This window comes from Oncorhynchus tshawytscha, linkage group LG02 (genome assembly GCF_018296145.1).
Source record: "Oncorhynchus tshawytscha isolate Ot180627B linkage group LG02, Otsh_v2.0, whole genome shotgun sequence".
NCBI classification, from domain to species: Eukaryota; Metazoa; Chordata; class Actinopteri; order Salmoniformes; family Salmonidae; genus Oncorhynchus; species Oncorhynchus tshawytscha.
Window position 1 is genome coordinate 50,768,544 of NC_056430.1, and position 16,071 is coordinate 50,784,614.

Below are 16,071 nucleotides of genomic sequence, written 5' to 3' on the forward strand. Positions count from 1 at the left end.
CCGTGCCCGCTTAATTACATTTATCAACAACAACAACAACAAAAGGCCTTTATAGGCTGCTGTAGCCACAAACCAGTCCATTCTTTTAGTTCTACCCCACTGATACAGGGCTGTGGTGGGATAGGCTGCCTTTGATACTAAGTGAACAACTATCTTCAATAATTGAGACAGAGCTAGAGGCTCCTTCTACTTCCATCTTGGTATGAGTCAAGAGACTTGGCTTTATTTGCCTTTTGGCCGCAGGAGGAACAGCACTAGACAATTCCAGCATCACCGACAATCCCCCCCTAGACTACAGTCAAGCATGTTCTGGAAGAGTTTAGCAACTACATGTTATATAGAAGCAAACTACTGTATAAGATCAACAACTATAGATTTAAAAACTATAGGGTCATACTATAGCAGGGGTCTCCAACCTTTTCTAGTATGAGAGCTGCTTAAAGAAAAACAAAATAAGTTGCGAGCTACTCGTTTCTTTCTAGCTTTCAAATAGGTACATTCTCTTTTTCTCTTATCTCCAACAACCCTTCCTTGGTGTACAAGAGATGTGTTTTCTGTCAATATACCTGGTAGAATAATGGTTCATTAACAACTCTAAGGGGGTTTGTATTTTCCCGAATTCTGGTTTTGGTTTTTCACTTTCAGAAGAGAAACAACTAAATGAATACATTTAGATTTTTAAGTGTAATTCCACTTCAATTGCACATCTAGGAGAGGAATGTGTTTGGCTAGCAATGTTTCTGTACTGCTGCTGCACATGTCATGACTGAGTAAAAAAAAAACAATCCAAGATTGATACAAATAATCATGATCCAGTTCTGTCAAGTAAGCCTACTTTGCAGTTAACTGTTGAACTCTGATACGCTCTGATAGCATTTTCTAAGTGACACCTATATTGTACACTACCTTCATGAAATACATTTTGATGTCAAAACTATAAGTCCTACAAACACATGATCAGCACATTTAGAAAGGTAAGAACTGTGGGGTCTTGATACAGGAAACAAAGTGACTATTACAAAGCCAGAGCAACAACAAGCAAAGAAAAGCTAAATGTTCCAATTGTCCCCATGTTGGGTAATAAGATATTTGAAAGACTACTGTAGGTTTGAAATAAAAGATGTCAACGATTACTGTTCCAAAAGGATTTTTAAAAATAACATAAATAAATGTTATATCTATTCATTAATGCTGACGCTCAAAACGTGCAAATTCCGTTAGAATGGTGTCCATTATTAAAGCGCAGGGCTTGTGCAATGTGCCATGCCTTTATTTTTTGTCTTACAGGAATGATATACATATGAGAAGAAAACTAAAGTCGCTTCCTTTAAGTACAATTCCTGTATGATACCCAGTTCGTCCACTAGACAGCAGAAGAAGATCACATGAAGTCCATGACACCTTGAAACCAGATGCGTCTGGTTTGGGTAGTGACTCACTGTGACAAAATGCCTGAATGTATTTTCAAGCCTGACATCTTAAAATTGTTTTTTGAAATAACACCCAAACAGGTGAGGAAACAAATGTATTTTCCCATTCATTTTTCCCATTGTAAACGATGAGCTAGATAAACAGCGCATATGGAAGATGCATTCAAGGTAATATGGATGGAGAAAGAAATGTACTACATTACGATGACCACCAGGTGTAACCTTTATATGCATATTAGATTTTTGGATAGTTTGTGGATTGTTATTCTACATTTAGTTGCCTGTTTGCACTAGTCATATAGTTTGGAGGCAGGTGGAGATAGCACGGGAGGAACGGCGACGATATGTGGGTACACGGCTAGCACGGAAGCTCGAGAGGCAGCCCCAATAAAAAAAAATTGGGGGGGGGGAACACGAGGAGATTGCATGAGTAAGGTCGGAGACCTGAGCCAACTCCTCGTGCTTACTGTGGGAAGTTTGTTACTGGTCAGGTACCGTGTTATGCGGTGGAGCGCATGGTGTCTCCAGTGAGCTATTCTAGTCCGGTGTGCTCTATTCCAGCTCCTGCATTGGCCGGGCTAGAATGGGCATCAAGCCAGGAAGGAGGGTGCCGGCTCAGCGCTCCTGGTCTAAAGTGTACCTCCTTGGACCAGGTTATCCTGCGCCGGCTTTGCGCTGAGTACCCAGTCCAGAGCGTCCGGCGACAGTACCCAGTCCAGAGCATCCGGCGACAGTACCCAGTCCAGAGCTTCACAGCGACAGTTCACAGACCGGAACCTCCAACGACGGGCAACAGTCCGGAATCTCCAGCGATGGTCCCCAGTCTGGGGTCTCCAGCGACGGTCCCCAGTCCGGGGTCTCCAGCGACGGTCCCCAGTCCAGAACATCCGGCGATAAACCACGCAGCGAGGGTCCCCAGCCCGGGGCCTATGGCGAGAATCCGCAGTCCAGAGCCTCCGACGATGATCCACGGGTCAGTGATACAAAAGTGGACTCAGAGTAAAGAAGGGGGGCGGAGTCCAGAACCAAAGATGCCCACCCAGACCCTCCCATATAGGTTTAGGTTTGCGGCCGGGAGTCCGCACCTTTGGCGGGGGGGTACTGTCACGCCCTGACCTTAGTTATCTTTGTTTTCTTTATTATTTGGTTAGATCAGGGTGTGACAAGGGTGGTTTGTGTAGTTTTGGTATTGTCTAGTGGTTTTTGTATGTTTATGGGTTTTTTCTAGTCTATGTGTTTTTGTCTGTGGTTTCCTAGATTGGTTCTCAATCAGAGACACCATAATTTGCAAATAAATTCATTAAAAAATCCTACAATGTGATTTCTGGATTTTTTTTCTCATTTTGTCTGTCATAGTTGAAGTGTACCTATGATGGAAATTACAGGCCTCTCTCATCTTTTTAAGTGGGAGAACTTGCACAATTGGTGGCTGACTAAATACTTTTTTGCCCCACTGTATAATAGCATGTCATCTGCGTAGAGTGAAATTGTTTTCGCTAAGCCCCCTCTTCAAATACCTTTGATAGTGGTGTTATTGTGTATTGTTATGACTAAAGGCTCAATTGCGATGGAAAACAGCTGAGGGGATAGAGGACAAGCCTTTTTTGCTGGAAATGGGATGAATGGTCTTTTTTTATATTATTTGTGCTTTAGGGGAGCCATAGGGGTGGAGTAAACATATCAAGTATGTTATAAAGACGTCTGATGTTGAAAAAAGAATGACCATTTTTAATGAAACCAGTTTGATCTGTAAAGATAATGGAGGGAAGGACTGACTCAAAACGGCAGGCAATCATCTTAGAAAGTAACTTTACTTGGCAATTCAGTAAAGAAATTGGCCTATATGAACCACTATCGAGAGTTTTTTTTGTTGCCTTTTTCCGAACAAGTTAAATACATGCGTGTCTCATTGTTGAGGGTAAAGCATTTGAGGAGAATGATTCCTCATACGGAAAGCAAGAGAGGAGAGAGTTGATCTGAGAATAATTTTAAGAATTCGCTGGGAAAGTCCAGGGGATTTACCACACTGCATAGATTTAATTGCTAATACAATCTCTTCTACAGAGAACTGATCTTCTAATTCAGCAGCTATCTCAGGTTCAACTGTAGGAATATCTTAGTTCTCAAAGAAGGTGTTGAGTAAGGTGACATTATCAGCAGATTCCAGAGTGTAAAAATTATGAAATCATGACTTGACCTCTAAATAATCAATACATTTGTTTCCCCATCTCGTCAGTTATCTCAGGTACGGTTTGATTTGCGGTTCTCTGACGCAGCTGGTGTGCTAGCATTTTCCCTGATTTCTCTCCATGTTCATCATTTTTGTATAGAGATTTACTAATTACATTTTCAGATTGTCGAGTTGACATTATATGGGGTTTGATTAAGCTCGAGAAATAGCTCAATTTGAGATTATATGAAAGCAACAATGGTATCTTTTGATAGCAGTAGTGAGTCTTGCCGCTAAGGGCGATAATTAGGCTTTGTATTTGGTATAAGTAGTTTCATAGAAAGAGGAGAATGATCCGAAATGACTATAGCTTGGTAATCACACCAAGTAGTTGATATGTGAGAAGGTCTTGTGAACTGGTGAGAAAAAAAGAATACTCCCTAGCTATGGGACTCCAGAAACGCCACGCATCAGATATGCCATATGTCTTAAGAAATAGCTGAATTGTGGATACTGTCTTTGATGAAGATGATACCTTCGGAGAGCTACAATCCAGATTGGGCGACAGTCCACAATTCATATCACCACCTAGTATTATGTGGTGTGTCCATATTTGGTAATCGAGAAAATACAGCTGTGAAGAATGAACTGTTATCCTAATTTGGTACATAAATGTTAGCCAAGATAACAGGTGTATTATACAGTCTTCCTACTACAATAATGAAATGGCCTGCTGAGTCTGCCTCTAAACTTGACATTGCGACTGGTATGTTTTGACAAATTAAAATGGCTGCTCCTCTAGTTTCAGAATAAAAATTGGAATGATATGATTGGCCCATCCACTTTCCTTTTAAACGAGAGTGTTAGAAAGTGCGGAGATGTGTCTCCTGAAGAAAGGCGATATCTACAGTACCAGTCAAAAGTTTGGACACACCTACTTATTCAAGAGTTTTTCTTTATTTTTAGTTATGTTGTGACATGGTAGGGGTGGTATACAGAAGATAGCACAATTTGGTAAAAGACCAAGCCAATATTATGGCAAGAACAGCTCAAATAAGTAAAGAGAAATGACAGTCCATCACTACTTTAAGACATGAAGGTCAGTCAATGTTTTTTCAAGTGCAGTCACAAAAACCATCAAGCGCAATGATGAAACTGCCTCTCAGGAGGAACGCCACAGGAAAGGAAGACCCAGAGTTACCTCTGCTGCAGCCCAAATAAAGGCTTCACAGAGTTCAAGTAACAGACTGTGTGAATCAGGCCTTCTTGGTCGAATTGCTGAAAATAAACCATTATTAAAGGACACCAATAAGAAGAAGAGACTTGCTTGGGCCAAGAAACACGAGCAATGGACATTAGACCGGTGGAAATCTGTCCTTTGGTCTGATGAGTCCAAATTTGCGATTTTTGGTTCCAACCGCTGTGTCTTTGTGAGACGCAGAGTAGCTGAACGGATGATCTCCGCATGTGTGGTTCCCACCATGAAGCATGGAGGAGGAGGTGTGATTGCGTAGGGGGGCTTTGCTGGAGACACTGTCAGTGATTTATTTAGGATTCAAGGCACACTTAAACAGCATGGCTATTACAGCATTCTGCAGCGTTATGCCATCCCATCTGGTTTGCACTTAGTTGGACTGTCATTTGTTTTTCAACAGGACAATGACCCAACACACCTCCAGGCTGTGTTAGGACAATTTGACCAAGAAGGAGTGTGATGGAGTGCTGCATGCATCAGATGACCTGGCCTCAACAATCACCCGACTCAACCCAATTGAGATGGTTTGGGATGAGTTGGACTGCAGAGTGAAGGAAAAGCAGCCAACAAGTGCTCAGCATATGTGGGAACTCCTTCACTTTTGGAAAAGCATTCCAGGTTAAGCTAGTTGAGAGAAATCCAAGACTGTGCAAACCTGTCATCAAGGCAAATGGAGGCTACTATGAAGAATTTAAAATATATTTTGATTTGTTTAACTACATGATTCCATGTGTTATTTTATAGTTTTTATGTCTTCACTGTTATTCTACAATGTAGAAAATAGTAAAAATACAAAATTTAAATCCTTGAATGTGTGACGTGGTAAGGTTGGACCCAGGTGCAGAGAAGAGATCAGACGGGAATCAGTGGTTAAAGATAAACATAATACTTCATTGAGAAACGGTAGCCACAGGAACACAGTACACTTGAAAAAAAACAAAAAAAAACAAACACTAAGTCTCGACAACTTCCTCAGGAAACAACCACACACAGTAAACAATTCAAGCTTCTGAAAAGGACAACAGAAAACACACATCTTTTAACAGGGAAATCAAAATGAGTCAATTGGACACACCTGAGTGTCGTTAATATCTCTAGGACGGTTTCTGGCACCCTCTGGTGACAGGTGGAACCATGACAGAATGAGTAGGTGTGTCCAAACTTTTGACTGGAACTGTACTTTAAAATGATTTACATGAGAAATAACCCTTTACACGTTTTCATTGGGTGATTTAAAGATGTAACAATCCAGCTATCAAAAGTGACCGAGCAACCAGCTGTCCCTCTCATGATATTAGGCCTAGCCATGTAAAGTCAGGGGGGAGAAAGGATAGATGCCAGATTACAATAACAACTGATCCATTCCAAAAATAGCAAATAAAAAACCCAAAAGTTGAAGAAGAAATAATGTAAACAAACAATACTCTGATATGAAAAAGAAACCTACCCTGGTCACCTATTGAACAAGGTAACCGCTAATCCCCTCGCAAAGATATTCACACATAATGTGCTTGCAGTGGGGAACACTAAACCTATCGAGTAGAGAGCCATGCTGAAATAGTGAAGGATTTAAAACAAGTTGCCCATAAGAAATAAATAAGAAATATTTATTTACAACTCAAAACTAGGCTGTTTTAAAAGTAAATATAAAACATTTCATAAATCACATATTACAGCAATACTACTAAATTAGCAGCAACGTCTTTAAAGAAATGACATAACCTAATAATAGAACTGTAATAGAACGTATCTACCTTGGATACGGGTACCATCGATAAATAGAAATGAGCAGCTTCATGGTAATAAAATAAAATGTTAAAACAAAAAGAGAACTGAGAACTAAGAACTAGAACCAGAACTAAGGCACTAACGTTACCTAATAATATCAATAGCAACTGATACCACTGGCAATGCTATACAGTGTCTACAAATGAGAGACTGAGTCTGCAGTGGTAGACACATTCGTCCATTACGCTAATCTCCAAATAGGTGAACATTCAGCTATGCCCCTTGGGAAGATAGAGATGGGTGCTCCATTGCATCGACGTGGGCCAAATTCTCTTGCACACCGAAGGACACCAATACAATCCAGATAGTAGTGTGGTTTAGCCACAATGACGCAAGGTTTTCCGGCAGGCTTTTCTACTTGAAAACCCAGATGTGAGCGGTCTACAAGGACGTCTTTATCCAATGTGAGGGCTTCCTTCAATAACTTTGTGACCGATGAAGTAGAACTTGAGCCCGGGTCCTCAGCTACCAACATTATCCTGATGTTGGATCTTCGCAGATAACCTTGTAAATGTATGCAATGTTCCTTAAGGCTAGCCACATCAGTTGAGAGGCTTCTTAACCGTGGTTTGTAGCGTAGTCGTGTCGTCTGAGCATATTGACAAGCCTTGTTCCATGTCGGAGACATTTTTCTTAACTGTTTCCAGTTCAGTAAGAACTATTGCTGCATGCTTTGTGAGTTCATTTTTGACTGCTTGTAACTCCAACTTGTTAATTCAATTAAAGTCCTCACTGAGCTCCTCCTTGAGTTTCCGACTTGAGTTTAGATTAAATTTCCACTCTGAGGGCAGCAAGAATCCCGGCCTTGAAATCATCTGTGTTTTCTTTGCCGACCCGAGGGGAGGAGCCAATGCTCCCACTTGTTGAAGAACTCGAGCTCCTGGTCTTGGGCCTAGTGTTTCTCTTTTGTCAGTGACTCCGCTGAACTTTAAATCAAAGAAAAGCATCTCATTCAAAGGCTGTGTTTCCTAGTTATTTATGGGTCAAAGTGCAAAGAAAGTATTAAATAAATGCAATTTCAGCAGGAGCTCGGAAAAACGTGACCTTCTACATTTGCTCACTAGCGCCCCGTTATGTTTGGATTTTTAAACCAATAGTGGCTAACCAGGGGTGTGATAATGTAAATTGGGCTTTGGTTGGATATTAGCCAGTAGCTTGCTTACAGCGTCTGATTTGTTTTTAGCGGTGGAAGATTTGTTTATGACAGTTTGCGTGGAATGTGAAAAATGCATGTACTTCTCTGAAATGTTTGGCAAGCTACTCATAGGTGGGCTGTGAGCTACTGGTAGCTTGAGATCGATTTGATAGATTCCCCTGTACTATTGTATTGAAAGTGTCTGTTTTATGCCTAGAAGGCAACCTTCCAAGGATAGTGTTACTTCCAACTCTCTCTCAGCAAGATGTTAAAAAACAAAACACTATCTTTCTGACCTGAACTTCTTCAATATTCCAGCTGAGCCTAAGTTCTTTCATCTTCCATTTTGTTTTCTATCCTTCTCTACTTGTGCATCAGACAGTCATGGTAATTTCCAGTATTTTCTACTGTAAATGGAAGAAAATTGTCTGAACTCCCCTACACTTTTGACAAGTCATTTGACTTGGGAGAGACGAATGACGTACCTTTGCTTCTCTGTTCTCACCGCTCGATGAGTAGCTGAGTTCTCTTTTCAAAAGAACACAGCTACTTCTCGGGACGCAAGGTAATTGACCTGGGGATAGGATCCTCATAATTCAGGAAAGGTATGGCAAATAAAGACAGGAGTCACGCACATCAGTGGGCCCCATGCCTATCTTGAAACATCTACAGGATACGGCTGAGCATCATAGACAGTATTATATATCTTTTGTATTTGTCCTATGCCTCTCATAGCCTTGATATACAGTGATACACTAGATATAACAGAGTGGGAAGCCTTTCTGTGACGTAACTGACTCTCTCTCTCCCTCTCTTCTTCTATACAATGATTCCTTTAGAAATACAAGAGAAAGGGATATTGTCTACCTTTGGATTTGATTCCCCTATCGAATGAGACTCATATTTCAACTTCAATGACCAGATCAAATGGGCTCATTCTAATATATACAACTCCCTTGGGGTAATCCATGTAGTCCCGTATCTCTATCCATATCTTGAAGCCTTTACAGTACCTCCACAGCACTATCTATCTTCGCTATCTATTGTGATTCAGATGCTAAAAATAATCTCTAGAGGGAAGGGGGTGGTTAAATTATTCATCCACCTCCGCCAGGGGATCTCTCCCTGTTATTGGAGCCACCTCTTGTGACCCCTTATCAGGGAGACCACAGCTGCAGCGCTCCCCTGGTGCCTTGAAGATCCATATCTGGACTATCCTGGAAATGCAATAGGCACCCAGTTTATTTCCACATACCCCCTCGGTCCTCACTTAGGTATGTTGCACAGATGACGGTTAATTCCATCATACAATAAGTTGATTTCAATCAATATGTTGATACACAGGGTTGAGAATAGCCGTCAATAGCCGGGTATGGCCAGTGTTTCATCAACATGCTATTGATTGAGGAGCGCCAAAATGTCACAAGATGTGCCACAATAATTATCTTTCTCCGTCACCGAACATGATGAGTCATTATTCTCGGTGGTGCCATTTACGCACGTCAATGCCCTTAGTCTACCACCACGTCGTGAACATCGTAATAAATGGACTTTATTGCACTGGTGGTTAATAAATCTTCTTTGGGATCGGTGTCCCTTCCATGGGACGGTTGAGCTAACGTAGACTAATGCAATTAGCATGAGGTTGTAAGTAACAAGAACATTTCCCAGGACATAGACATATCTGATATTGGCAGAAAGCTTACATTCTTGTTAACCTAACTGCACTGTCCAATTTACAGTATTACAGTGAAAGAATACCATGCTATTGTTTGAGACTGCACAATTTTGAACATGAAAAGTTATTAATAAACAAATTCGGCACATTTGGGCAGTCTTGATACAACATTTTGAACAGAAATGCAATGGTTCATTGGATCAGTCTAAAACTGTGCACATACACTGATGCCATCTAGTGGCCAAAATCTAAATTACACCTGGGCTGGAATAATACATTGTGGCCTTTATCTTGCATTTAAAAGATGATGGTACAAAAAAAATACAAAATAACGGTTGTTTTTTACTTTGTATTATCTTTTACCAGATCTATTGTTTTATTCTACTACATTCCTTTCACATTTCCATAAACTTCAAAGTGTTTCCTTTCAAATGGTACCAAGAATATGCATGTCGTTGAGGGCCTGAGCTACAGGCAGTTAGATTTGGGTATGTCATTTTAGGCGAAAATTGAAAAAAAAGGGGCTAATCCTTTTAACTACCGTGTTGACCCCATTTCCAGTTCACGGGGCAGTAAATATGGTGACACACTTTCGTAATTTGTGACAGGCACTTACAGATGTAGGATCTTCATCTGATCACTCTTTTGTTGCTGATAACTTCCCTGAACAACAAACTTGTGTATTCAAGGTTTAAAAAGGTTTAAAAAGGCTTATAATGTTTGTAATTTTCACTTTAAAGTGTCACATTTGATTTGCCCTGACAAAAAATTTATCAACCCCTTGTTATGTTCTGAACAAACAAAAAATGTTCATTAATTATAATCCACATAATAATTCACATTTCCAATTGCTGCAGGATTACTTTCCTGCTGAAGCCAACTGGCTCAAATTAAGCTCCTACATCTGTATGTAGCACCTGTTCTTGATTTCTTGTTTCAAACTTTTGATTATTTGTGTCCTTGTTTGACATTTTACTGCACTGTTACAAGTAACACAAGCATTTCGCTGCACCCTCTATAACATCTGCTAAACTGTGTACGCGACCAATAATCTTTGATTTGATTTATGTAGCACACGCGCTAGCCGTTAATGAGCCATCAATCCATCACATATTAGCAAACCACATTAGTACACTAATTAGGGCACATTCATTAATGTGAAGCGTCACTCCTGTTGTTAGGGAATTTACTCCTGTTGTTAGGGAATCTTCAGGTTGCCACTTTAGTGGGTTTTCAGCTGCCAGAGGTGAGATTGCACTTTTAAGTGTGATATTTGAAGATGTTTTAAGTCTGAAGTAAAAAAATATATATAACATATATATATATTTTTTTATTGAACCTTTATTTAACTAGGCAAGTTGGTTAAGGACAAATTCTTATTCACAATGATGGCCTACCCCGGCCAAACCCAGACAACTCTGGGCTAATTGTGCGCCTGTTACGTCCGTCGTCGGAATGAGACCAAAGCAGCGTGGAAAGTGTACATCTTTCTTTATTTTAGATGAACACCCAAAAACAACAAAAGATAAACGAACATAACGTTCTGCAGGCTACACAGTAACTGAACAAAAACAAGATCCCACAAACTCAGATGGAAAACAGGCTGCCTAAGTATGATTCCAAATCAGAGACAACGATAGACAGCTGCTTCTGATTGGGAACCATACCTGGCCAAAAAAGAAATAGAAAACTAGAATGCCCACCCAAATAGAGAAATAAACAGGCTCTCTAAGGTCAGGGCGTGACAGCGCCGCCCTATGGGACTCCCAATCACGGCCGGATGTGATACAGCCTGGATTTGAACCAGGGACGGTAGTGACACCTCTTGCACTGAAATGCAGTACCTTAGACTGCTACGCCACTCGGGAGCCAAAAAATGTGAGGATCTTTATTGTGTGAAGGACAACATCAGAGATGATCAGAGATGATCTGAGATGCGGATCAGCCTGTCAGCAAAGAAAATGTGTGACAGCCAAGAGTGACAGTCAGTCAGTCTTGTGCTGTGCTGTGCGTGTGTGTGTGTGTGTGAGTGAGTGTCTGTGTGTAATTGTATTACTGAATAATTCACCTCTATTGATTTATTTTCCACAGGAGACTAGGACTCATCTCAAAGCATGGCTGCTTTCCCAGGGGAAGGGGTTTGCCAAACCTGAGAACTCAACGTGTGCATGTGCCTGTGCCGGTAAGACTTGTCTGGATGGGGGTGTCTGGTTCAGTGGGTAACACTCTCGCCAATGGAACCATAAACGGTACTTTTGACGGGGATCCTGATTCAATCCCTGCACAAACCCTATGCATTTCCGCTCCCTCTACGTTGTCTCCCTTCCTCTGCTCCTATCTTGTTCTAAAAATAATACAAGGACTTTGAAATTCTGTTATTATCCAATTACAGTATATTGAATTTTGACTGTGGTATGTGTGACAGTGGCATATGTGTTTGTGTGTTGGCAGCGTGTGTCGATGTGCTTGGCTGTGTGTGTGTGTTGTGTGTGTGTGTGTGTGTGTGTGTGTGTGTGTGTGTGTGTGTGTGTGTGTGTGTGTGTGTGTGTGTGTGTGTGTGTGTGTGTGTGTGTGTGAATCAATGGGAGCAGGATCAAGGCTGGTGTAAAGTGTTTGTTCTCACTCCTCTCTGATAGGGCTCGTCCCACTCCTTCCTCTTGCCATGGAGAGGAGAATATTTCCAACACAACCCCCACACTCACCTCCAGCACATAACCACCATCACTCAATTTAGGAAAAGACTGATGAAACCCTCTTCAATCTATTCCTGCACAGTGGACAATAGTGTGAGGTTTTCAATCAGTACAGGAAGACCTGATGTTATTATGATCCATGTGACTTTGTGCAATTCTGATTCTGAAGAGTACTGTTTTTTTTATATGCAACTCTCTTTAAAAGCACATCTTTTGTCGGCTCCTCCTCTTATGACAAAGATAATTTTTTCTTAAAATAATGTTTGACTTTCTTCCTGCTTGACAAGATTTGAACGAAATACAACAACCGCTGTTGTATGCCTTCCGACTACACTGGTATCAACCTTCTGTTACATTATTTGCCTCTCCTTGTTTGACTAATGCTTTCTGTCTGCGTGTTGGATCTGGCAGTGGTGATCGGTTGGTGTTTTGACGGCTGTATTGATCATGTGTGTGTGTGTGTGTGTGTGTGTGTGTGTGTGTGTGTGTGTGTGTGTGTGTGTGTGTGTGTGTGTGTGTGTGTGTGTGTGCTAATCAATGTGACAGATCTGGGGGTGGTTCGGCCCCGGCTACCTCAACCTGCCCCACGCTGGGGCCTCTGCTCTTCTCCTCTTCTCCTCCTCCGGCCTCCTGCTGAGGCTATCGATCCCCCCTTCACTGGGGGAGAAGTGAAGTTTGGACAGTAACATCCCACAACAGCCCGCAACTCACTCCAACCCTGGCTTCTACTGTGAGCTGCCTTCGCAGTGGAGAGAGAGCTGGGAGTGGATTTGAGGCAAATGGGAGCTATAATGTTGGTTTGAAAGTAGTTTGTTGACTTTAACTTTATAGGGACCTAACTTTATCGGTCAGACTTTTCCAGATAAGTCAAAAAGTAATTATCCTACAAAATACTGCAAGAATGCGCTTTTGATTCAACGTTCTTAACCAATAAAATGATGTTAATGCTGTAAATGTCATAAGTACAGTGGTACATAGAGGTGAGAGGATCATATTGGTCTACATGTCTTCTTATCGATGTGAAACAGGGATGTACTACCTGTGCTTGTCTAATAAGAACACCGATTTTCATTGTCTGTTGCAAAATGTTTTGCTACGAGGTGCCCAACTGAACACGACCCTGGTTTGATTGAATTGGGCCTTTAGTAAGTCAAGAGATTATTAAGAGTGGAGGAGTGAACATGGCTAATGAAACCTCTAGAGTCATTGTCTGATGGACAGGAGTATAAAAGAGAGGGGAAGGAAAACAAGAGGAGGAATGGAATATAGGGAAAGAGTGAAACGAGGTCTCCACTTACGCATCAAAGCGAAGATTCTGCTTCTCCTCGAAGAAGAAATCCAGGACAAACTTCCGCACAAAGTCCGGGTTCAGCGTGTTCTCAATCACTTCCGTTCGGCCAAACTGCTCCGGAATGGGCGATGGAGGGAGGAGGAGTGGGAGAGAAGAAGAGAGAAAGAGAGAAATGAGACAATACTGTAAGAGGTCACATCATCATCGTTACTTGATGGCTTGAAAACATATTCAGAATGCCTAAATAATTGTGCCTGAGGCTGGTCTGGCTAGTAAAGCTGCTGCCTGCAGCACATATCCAACACCCTTAGCGTGGTTAAGAATGGGGAATGAATTCCACTCCCCTGTCAAACCAGAATCATCATTGATTATCATAGTAATCAATCAGTGCTTTCTCAGCTTCTCCTTGAATGCTGAAGTCCTCAACTTCAGCATTCAGGCTTTATTGTGTTTTATCCTCTATATTTTTTTTGTTGTTGTCTCTGGCTGGAGCAACTTTTTATGCATTTTTGTGTTATATCAAATCACAAAGTTTGTTGCTGCACTACGAAACGAAATATTAAGTGAGCCGCTTTGCTGGAAAATGTGCATTCGCTGTCCCAATGTTCCATCATGCTCTCTGGCAGCAGAGAAGAGCTAATGATCTGTGTTCTGCCTGACAAACAGGTGGGAGGAGAGAAGCAAGAAGTGCTGTAGCATGTAGCTGGTATTGATGGAAACTTGGAAGATTGATGACCGGTGTCCAAATACGCTGTACTCAAAAGTGTCATCCATAAAGGACAGATCTACAGATTTGAATTCATTTCATATGTCAGCAGCATAAAAGAGCAGCAAAATCAATAGATTTATAAGACAACTCTTCCTGTCGCTTTGTTCTGTGTTTGTGTGTGCGTGCGTGGGTCGAGCGTGGTGGATGACATGACAAGTAGTGAGGGATGGATTGGTGGTATGAGCGTCAGGAGGTGTCGAGGGGGCTGGGGAAGAAGGGTGGTGGTGGTGGCGAAGAGGAGGCGGGGGCGGGGGAGGGAGAGGTGTAAGAGAGGGCGGCTTTTGACTTGCAGTTGTATCACTCTTGTTTCATCCCTCACTGCTTATTAAGACAGTCGATACTCAGAAGGAGCATGGCCCTGTAGTATATAAACTGAGTATGCCAATCATTAAGAACACCTTCCTAATATTGAGTTGCATCCCTGCCCTTTTCCCTTAGAACAGCCTCAATTAATCGGTGCATGGACTCTACAAGGTGTTGAACGCGTACCACAGGGATGCTGGCCGATGTTGACTCCCACAGTTGTGTAAAGTTGACTGGATGTCCTTTGGGTGGTGTGCCATTCTTGATACACATGGTTGAGCATTAAGAACCCAGCAGCATTGCAGTTCTTGACACAAACTGGTGCGCCTGGTACCTACTATCATACCTTGATCAAAGGCACTTAAATCTTTTGTCTTGCACATTCACCCTCTGATTGACACACATACACAATTCATGTCTCAATTGTCTCAAGGCTTAAAAATCCTTCTTTAACCTGTCTCATTCCCTCCATCTACACTGATTGAAGAAGATTTAACAAGTGACATCAATAAGTGATCACAGCTTTCACCTGGATTCACCTGGTCAGTCTATGTCACGGAAAGAGCATGTTTTGTATACTCAGTGTATATACTGTGTGTGTGTGTGTGTGTGTTTGTGTGCGCGCACTATAAATTAACAACTGCCTGCGTCTTTAAGTTTAAAGTTAAATGTCACATGCACAAGTACAGTGAAATGCCTTTCTTGCTAACTCAAAATGTTAAACCCAACAATGCAATAAACAATAACAATGTCATACTAGAGAAAACGCACAAGAAATAAGAAGTAATATGAAGAACGCAATAAGTAAGTAAGCATACTATATACAGGGTCAGTTCAAGTACCATATTTACAATGTGCAGGGATACTGGAGTGATGGAGGTAGATATGTATAGGGGTAAGGTGACTAAGCAACAGGATATAAGATAAACAGAGTAGCAGCAGATTGTATGTGAGTGGGTGTGAGTGTATGTAGAGTCAGTATGAATATACAGTATGTGCATATTCTGTGTGTGAGCAGATGATAGAGTGTGTGTGTGTGTGTGTGTGTGTGTGTGTGTGTGTGTGTGTGTGTGTGTGTGTGTGTGTGTGTGTGTGTGTGTGTGTGTGTGTGTGTGTGTGTGTGTGTGTGTGTCAAACTTAATACATTGTCTAATGAAGCCAGTATCGGAGGTGGTTAGCTTGTTAATGTTATTGGCGAAGTCTCGAAATACAGTACATTCCAATCAGCTCTAGCAAAGCTGTCCTGTAGCATAATATCTGATTCTGGTGTCCATTTTTCAACGGAACGAGTCACAGGTACTTCCTGTTTGAGTTTCTGCTTGTAAACAGGAAGCAGGAGTACGGATTCATGATCTGATTTGCCGAATGGCAGACGAGGGAGGGTCTTGTATGCTTGCTTGTGGATAGAAAAACAGTGGTCTAGGACTTTATCGGCCCCTGGTGGCATTGAAGATGTGTTGATGGAAGATGGGCATCACCTGTCTTAGTGACGCGGACTAAACATTTCCAGCAACCAGAAAAGCAGCCTCTGGATGTAGGTTTTCTTGCTTGTTAATACA

The 16,071-nt window shown here is 41.6% G+C and overlaps 1 protein-coding gene across 1 annotated transcript in view; it reads right to left on the minus strand.

The window, feature by feature from the left end:
* The window catches only part of LOC112267566 (copine-9), a 193,635-nt gene that overhangs the window by 114,894 nt on the left and 62,670 nt on the right, over window positions 1-16,071 (minus strand). Inside the window, exon 5 of the mRNA XM_042305298.1 lies at window positions 13,448-13,551. Within this exon, the coding sequence (XP_042161232.1) occupies window positions 13,448-13,551 (104 nt within the window). The remainder of the gene's footprint in view (window positions 1-13,447; window positions 13,552-16,071) is intronic.